The sequence below is a fragment of the Zea mays genome, chromosome 3 (genome assembly GCF_902167145.1).
Source record: "Zea mays cultivar B73 chromosome 3, Zm-B73-REFERENCE-NAM-5.0, whole genome shotgun sequence".
NCBI lineage: Eukaryota > Viridiplantae > Streptophyta > Magnoliopsida > Poales > Poaceae > Zea > Zea mays.
The window spans coordinates 151,604,651-151,612,974 of NC_050098.1; the positions used below are offsets into that span (position 1 = coordinate 151,604,651).

At 48.3% G+C, this 8,324-nt stretch overlaps 1 protein-coding gene across 1 annotated transcript; it reads left to right on the forward strand.

The window, feature by feature from the left end:
* Window positions 1-6,356: 6,356 nt before the first annotated feature.
* On the forward strand, window positions 6,357-7,932 carry LOC100286243 (polcalcin Jun o 2). Its single transcript, NM_001159131.2, has 2 exons — window positions 6,357-7,075; window positions 7,624-7,932. Exon 1 carries the CDS (start codon window positions 6,491-6,493, stop codon window positions 7,073-7,075), a length of 585 nt encoding a protein of 194 aa, NP_001152603.2. The 5' UTR covers window positions 6,357-6,490; the 3' UTR covers window positions 7,624-7,932.
* Window positions 7,933-8,324: the final 392 nt, after the last annotated feature.

Genomic DNA, 8,324 nt, shown 5'->3' on the forward strand with positions numbered 1-8,324 from the left:
TCATGCATTATTGCATCTTTGCTAAAACTAGATGAAGTGGTTCTATTGTCAAAGAGCTTAAAGCTTAACCTTGTAACGAGGATAAGCTACCTTGTTCCAAAGGTGGATGGTCCTTAAGTCTCTTTGAAATCTTTAAAGAAAAAATGCTTAAAATGTTTGCAACATGCTTTCATAAGTGCATAAACTGTCTTGAGCATCACACATATATTATGACACAATGCACTTCACTTTCTCTATGATATAGACTTGTTCTCATTAACCTAATTATGTGCACTTGGCATTTAAGGCCAAAATAAGTATTCCTCTCAAGGCACATATTTAGGGGGAGAAATCTATATTATATAGAACTATGATCATACTTAATTAACATATTTTTTGATCATATCTCTTTCATTTTGGTACAAATGCATATATCCTATTATTCCCGTACCATGACTACGACTAATATGTTTCCAAGTATATTACTATGCTAAGTCGTAGATTGAAAGGGAAATGGAGTCTTCGGCGAAAACAAAGGCTTCCACTCCGTAAATCGTACTTCGCCATCACTCCAAGCAACTCTCTATTCTTTGGGGGAGAAATGAGCATCAAAGAAAAGGACTTCGTCTCTGGAGAAAGTAAGAGCCCAAAGCTAAAAGACCGAACTTCGTCTTTGGTATAATCTTAACTCATTTATTTATGCCCAAAGGGGAAGATAGCACTTCAAGGGCTCTAATGATTCCGTTTTTGGCGATTCATGCCAACAAGGGGGAGAAATGAGCCCAAAGCAAAAGGACCGCACCACCACCAATTTCAAAAACTTAGTGCTTTCCAAAAGTATTTATCAATTGGTATCCTATTGTGTTCAAAAGGAGGAGAAAATTAGTTTTTCAAAAATGTATATCAAAACCCTCTTGAACACTAAGAGGTGGATCTCTTTTAGGGGGAGTTTTGTTAAGTCAAAAGAAAAGCATTTGAAACAGGGGGAGAAAATTTCAAATCTTGAAAATGCTTTACAAACTCTTATTCATTTACCTTTGACTATTTGCAAAAGATCTTTGAAATGGATTTACAAAAAGAATTTGCAAAAACAAAACATGTGGTGCAAACGTGGTCCAAAATGCTAAATAAAGAAAGAACCATTCATGCATATCTTATGAAATCAATATTGGTTTAAATTCCAAGCAATCTTTGCACTTACCGTAGGCAAACTAGTTCAATTATGCTCTTATATTTTTGCTTTGGTTTGTGTTGGCATCAATCACCAAAAAGGGGGAGATTGAAAGGGAAATAGGCTTTAAACCTTTTCCTAAATGATTTTGGTGATTGAATGTCCAACACAAACAATTGGACTAATTAGTTTGCTCTAGATTATATGTTCTACAGGTGCCAAAGATTCAACATAAAACCAATAAAAAGAACAAGACAAGAGTCAAAAGAAAGGAGCAAAAAGAAACCGAAGTGCTCCCTGGTCGGGCGCACCGGACTGTCCGGTGTGCCACCGGACAGTGTCCGGTGCACCACCGGACAGTGTCCGGTGCACCAGGGAAGATTGCCTTCAAACTCTTCGCCTTCGGGTTTCTCAGGGGCAGCCCACTATAATTCACCGGACTGTCCGGTGTACACCGGACAGTGTCCGGTGCTCCAACGGAACGCGACCTCAGGAACTCGGCAGCCTCGGGATTTCATGAAGACTGCTCCGCTAAAATTCACCGGACTGTCCGGTGTGCACCGGACTGTCCGGTGTGCCAGCGGAGCAACGGTCATCTGCGCGCAACTGTCGACTCTGCAAAGTGTACAGTTGAATTCAGAGTGTCAGAGCAGAAGTCAGAGGGGCACCGGACTGTCCGGTGCTGCACCGGACTGTCCGGTGCCACATGAGGACAAAGCCTCCAACGGTCGACCAGCTCCAATCTCAACGGATAGGATGACGTGGCTGGCACACCGGACATGTCCGGTGTGCACCGGACTGTCCGGTGCGCCCATCGCCAGCAGCTTCTCCAACGGCTACAAAATTGGATGGTGGCTATAAATACCACCCCAACCGGCCACTTCAAAGTGAGGGAGTCCAAGCAACATTCCAAGTCATCTAGTTGACATACTCAAGCCCTCCCAACCACATATATTCATTGATCCATCCTATACACAAGATTTAGTCCACTACAACCAACACAAGTGCCACAAAAGAGAGAGCAAGCAATTGAGAGCTCCTTCATTGAGTTTAGCCCTAGCGCTTGTGAGATTCATTGAGAGATAGTGTGAGCTACATCTTTGTGTTCATTTGCGCGTGGAGTTTTGACTCCCATTCAAACTTCCTCCAAAGTGTTGGAGGCTTGTAAAAGCTAGCAAGAGACACCAAAGATTGTGGTGGTCCTTGTGGGATCGAGAGTGATCCTTGAGAAGAAGAAGAGCTTGCCGATCCTTGTGTGATCGGGAGAGAGGGAAAGGGTTGAAAAAGACCCGTCCTTAAGTGGACTCCTCAACGGGGACTAGGCCTTCGAGGGCCGAACCTCGGTAAAACAAATCACCCGTGTTCATTGTGCTTTTGCTTGTGATTTGTTTGCTTTCCCTTACTCTAAGTTCTCTTGCATTATTCTTTGCTCATATCATTTGGTGTTGCTTCAAGTTAAAATCTCATTTAAGTAAAGCAACACTCCGCAAGAAAAGAACTTGAGTTAGTGCTCTTTTTCATCTAAGCTTTCTTGCTTTGTTATCATAGAATTATTAGTTGTATTGATTTATCACTTCCGCATTATTTGAAAGCTATACTCTTTACTAGCAAGAACTTAGTTTTTATACTCCGATAATTGTTCATCTTGTTCTAACCACTAATCAAAGGATCTAGTTGGGGGATAAAGTTTTAATTTTCAGGTTTCGCCTATCCACCCCCCCCTCTAGGCGACTTTCAGTCTCCCCTCCATCGGGAGTCTTCTCGGCCACCACTTTCCTGCAAGAAACTTTACAATCCTCATTGGCCTTTTTAGCATTGCCGATGATTGTTTCCTTGCCTTTGCCTTTATCGGCTGTATTTGGCCGAACCAGGACTTTGTTGCCCTCGAAGTCAATAATGTTCATCGGAAAGGGCTCTGTATCCACCTGCATTTCCTGAAATTTCAATTCCTTCGTTAATGGCTGATTGAATCTGTCGCCGAAATACATTACAATCATTAGTGGCATGAGAAAATGAGTTATGCCACTTGCAGTACGCACGACGTTTTAGCTCGTCGACGGATGGAACAGTGTGATTTATTTTAATATTGCCATTTTTAAGTAACTCATCAAATATTTTATCACATTTACCAACATTAAATGTAAACTTTACCTCCTCTTGCCGTTTCTTTTGAACCGGCTGTAAGGAAGCACAAGCCGAAGATTTGGCCTGCTTTGGCCAAACCATTTCAGCAGCGTATACTTCTGCTGATTCGTCATCTGAGCTACTTTGGTCGCATTCTACTATGTGTACGTTGTGACGCATTGTTTTAGCAGTTTCTTTGCTCCGGCTTTCGCAAGCCAAAGCTCTCTGGTGTAACTGTGCTAGTGTAAAAAATTGGATGCCTTCTAATCTTTCTTTTAAATAATATCGCAGACCATTAAAGGCTAATCCTACTAGTTGTTTCTCTGCTAAATGAATTTGAAAGCATCGATTTCTTGTATCTCGGAATCTCCGGATGTAATCATTAACCGATTCATCTTTTGTCTGTCGCAACGACACTAAATCTACCAAATCCAACTCATAGTCACCGGAGAAAAAATGATCATGAAATTTTTGTTCTAGATCCCCCCCATGATGAAATGGAATTAGGAGGTAAAGTGGCATACCATGCAAACGCGGTTCCTGTTAGCGATAATGAAAATAAACGTACGCGAAATGCCTCTGTGTCGGCCAATTCTCCCAATTGTGCTAAGAACTGGCCTATATGTTCGCGTGTGTTTTTCACTTGATCACCCGAAAATTTTGCGAATTCGGGTATCCTGGTTCCCTGTGGGTATGGGTGGTGATCAAATCAGCTGTCATAAGGTTTCCGATATGATTGCCCCCCAGGGACCATGCTTACTCCGAGCTTATCTCGGAACGCCCCGGCTATTTCTTCCCTTACTATATCAATGGCAGCCGGTGCGAGACCACCGGCTCTCTGGTCAAACATAGGTGGGGTTGGCTGGATATTAGCATGTTGTCTTTCCCCCCATTGGTTTGAGTTACGTGGTGCATTTTCATTTGCCCTATATGGGTCATAGGTTTGATCGTTTCTTTCCAGCCTCCTGGGTGGGGCTGGAAAGCTTTCCTGGGCTCTGGATCTTGAATTAATGGGTTGATGCATTGTATAGTGCGATGGGAAGTGCTGCTGGGACGGGTGAGGATTTCGGTAACAATCCTCCTCAAAAAGGTCATGTGCGGACTGTCCGGACATTGGCCCGGCACATCCGTGATTATGTGCGGACTGTTCGTTGTTGTACGCGGACGGTCCGACTGGGTAGTTTAGATTCTGTGTCGTGTGTGGTGGTTCGGGCGCATATCTAGGTAACTCATTAAAAATCGGCCCGACTGTTGTTGGTCCGGACGGTCCGCGCTCACGTGCGGACGGTCCAGGCATGTGCAGATCGGCTGATTTGCTGCCGATTTGCGGTTGCTCAGGGTATGTGCCCATCGGCATCCCATAAAGGGGTTGTGACTGGTCGTGACAACCTGTAGCCGATGTGTTACGCGTGTTACCTCCTAACTCAACCTCGTGCAAAGGAAAATTTGTGATACTAGATTTATCAAATGCACGTACTAGTCTCTTAAGATCGCTTTGCATACCCCCTATGATGTTCTGCATTTGTTCACGCTGATCTTCTACATAATTTCTAAGAGATTGCAGATCGTTGGTATTACTTACATTGAGGATATCTGGCGTGGGTTGGAGAAAAGCCGGATCCGTTGCCCGATGTCGGACGACCTTGTTGTTCCTGTCCACTTTGAAGTTGGCCAAGAACTTTGCTTTCGCCTCCTGGATCATCCGCTCCTTGTGCTCCTCGAACTGGAGCTGCTCGTCAGCCGGCAAGGTTTCCCAAGTCGGCTTTATGATGTTGCTTGGAGAAATATCAGAGCTATCCCTTGAACCGGCCATTGAGGGCCGATTTGATGAGCTTAGATATGTATGTCCCCAGCGGAGTCGCCAAAAAGTATGTTGACGCCTTTTCGGAGCGTCAAATACTCAAGAAGAACCGGCAGCGGTGCTCTCTGGTCAGGCACGGACGGTACGCGGCCTGGGGCCGGACTGTCCGCGACCTGGCGCAGGGGCTAGGGTTTCCTGCCTGACGGCCGGACGGTCCGCGCGTGCGCAGGGGCGGCGGAAGATCGTCGGCGGCGCCTGGATCTCGCTCCCGGGAGGGACCCCGTCGGGAAGGAGAGATCCTAGGGATTGTCTAGGCTCGGGCCGGCCGACCTAGACTCCTCTAATCGGCGTAGAGTCGAAGAGAGCCGAAGAATTTGGGGATCGAGAGGCTAAACTAGAACTAGACTAGAACTACTTCTACTTGTACTGGAAATAAATGCGAATAGAAGTTGTATTGATTCGGTTGATAGTTTAAAATCGGCCGTAGACCTCTCTATTTATAGAGGAGGGGGGCTGAACTCTTTACACAACTGATTCCAAGCTAATTCCGCGAATATAGCTAATAACCGTAGCACAAAACTCGGAACCCTAATATGTTCGGCGCACGCGCGGACCGTCCGGCCCACAGGCGCGGACTGTCCGGACCGCGGACCGTCCGGCCTTAGGGCCGAACCGTCCGCCAGCTCTTTTTTGGTTCAAACACACACGTTCTAAACGCAGCTTACCCATCGCACAAGAATCGCATCGCATATCCAATAGCAGTGACTATTACTTCCCCCACATTTACTTAAGCAGTCCTCCAACTAAAAGAAAGGAACAAAAAGACAGACGACCCTCACAAGCAAACCCGTCGCCTTGCCCCCATCTCACATAGTACATGCTTCGGCATCAAAGTGGTAGGTTTGCATGTGGTGGCGCCATGTTCGTTCGGACCCTCTGGCTCATGCCATCATCTGGGGTGTTTTGCGGGCCAAGCAACCTTTAAGCATACTATTTTCTTTTCTCTCTCTCTTTTTCCCTTTTTTTCGAACGAACTTGTTTTTTAATCGTAACCTAGCAAATAAAATCTTATATATTGAAACAAACAAAGGGGGGAAATTGCCTTTACAATACTACAACTACAAGCAGGTTTGCGGGATCCGCAATCCCACTGGCACTGGCAGGTGCGAAGCAAATACGGCTTCCCAAACGCAGGCCCACAATGCAGGGACTCGTAGCGCAACAGCTAGACGCCGCAGCTTCCTCCCCGGGCCCCGGCCTCCCTCCCTGGCTGCGATCCGTGATCGATAGCAATGGGAAAGGAACTGCCTCTGCCTTGCCTCTATAAATACGCCGCCCGTCGCAGAACCGAAACCGCAGCCGTGACGGATCCAGCCGAACCCCCTCGCAGTCGCAGCCCCCTCACGCCACGCGACATGGGCAAGATCAGGATGCCCGTGCCGTCCCTGTTCCGCCGCCGCTCCTCCAAGCCGCCGCCGCCGCAGCCGCAGCAGCAGGCGCCTGCCGCGGGCGACGGCGACGGCAGCGGGTCCCCGGAGCGGGCGACGGCGGAGGAGGAGATGGCGCGCGTGTTCCGCAAGTTCGACGCGAACGGCGACGGGCGGATCTCGCGGTCGGAGCTGGCGGCGCTGTTCGAGAGCCTGGGCCACGGCGCGTCGGACGACGAGGTGGCGCGCATGATGGCCGAGGCGGACGCGGACGGCGACGGCTTCATCAGCCTGCCCGAGTTCGCGGCCCTCAACGCCACGGTGGCCGGCGACGCGGCCGCCGTCGAGGAGGACCTGCGCCACGCCTTCCGCGTCTTCGACGCCGACGGCAGCGGCGCCATCTCCGCCGCCGAGCTCGCGCGCGTCCTCCGCAGCCTCGGCGAGCCCGCCTCCGTCGCGCAGTGCCGCCGCATGATCGAGGGCGTCGACCAGAACGGCGACGGCCTCATCTCCTTCGACGAGTTCAAGGTCATGATGGCCAGGGGAGGAGCATGCTTCGCAAAGATCGCCTAGGTAATTAGAGGTTCCCTCCCCAGCCCTTTCGAATCCCTGCTGCTCCACCCATCCCCCCCCCCCCCCCCCCCCCCCCCCCCCCTCCGTTCACAGCAGCCGAGCGTATGGCGTCGTGTGCGGTCTTAAGTAAAGTGTATATAGAAGCCAAGATCATCATGGAGAAGCACTAGCGCTAGATTCTTCTCTCTACTAATAATTGGGAACCACGGCGGATATTGCTTTTTGCAAGATTGGAGCCTGGATGAAAGCAGTGGTTCAGAGCTAACTTCTGTTCTAGAGATGCGGATGCTTGACTATGTGAATGAAAGAGTAGACGATTCGAACCTACTCCTATGTGGATCTCTAATTCGTGTGTTTCCACCTCTCGGAATATGTGAATGTTTTTTGCATGTTTGTTTGGTATTTGTTAGATCCAATGTAAATCTGGTAATCTCAGCGCGGTGGAATCCGTAGGCTGTTAATTTAGCTCGATGCAGATAAAAGCTGTAGTGATCTTTTGTTGAACTTGTGGAGGATTTTTTTTTCTTAAGATCTCAAACATGGAACAGGAATATTCTTGCGAAGGTGGGGAGGAGCTTGAGGAATTGTCCTGATTGCGTACCTATCAATCATTGGCATCATCAGGGCGCGATGGGAGCTCGAATCTCTTCATTAGTTTATATCTACTGGTTGGAATTGGAAGCAGAACATGCGGAGGCCTTGGGTTGCATCTGTCTGCTCCAGTATACTAGTAGAAGATACGTACGTACACCTGTCATAGGAAATCCTGTCACAGGTTGCGTAGTATTACTACTAAATAGTTGTATGTTTTGGTAGGGATACTTAATTCTAGTCCTTAGAGAACTGTTTAGCGCGGCTCATGGGATGGATGACAGACAGAAACAGCTGATGACTAGCGTTGGCTGCTTGGCTCCAATCCAAGGAAGCGTGCGTCAGCCACTCACATGTGTGCTCGTGGTTTACGCGGTGAGTATCTGTGCTGTGCCACCTGGATCCAATTTGGCACCGTGCATTGCATCCGATTCCGAACCAACTCTCGTCAAGTTCGGCATCATCAATTCATCATCATCTCTACGAACAAATATGTGGCTCGCGTGCCTCCGAGTTGCGGTGTGTTGACGCTTGACGGGTACCATCCGCATCGTTGTTGACGATGCCAGTTGGGCCAACAACGGAAGGGCTGATGCGCAGCCTGCCGCTGAGCCCAGCCCAAATGTACAACACGGACCGGGGGAATGGACAGAGATGG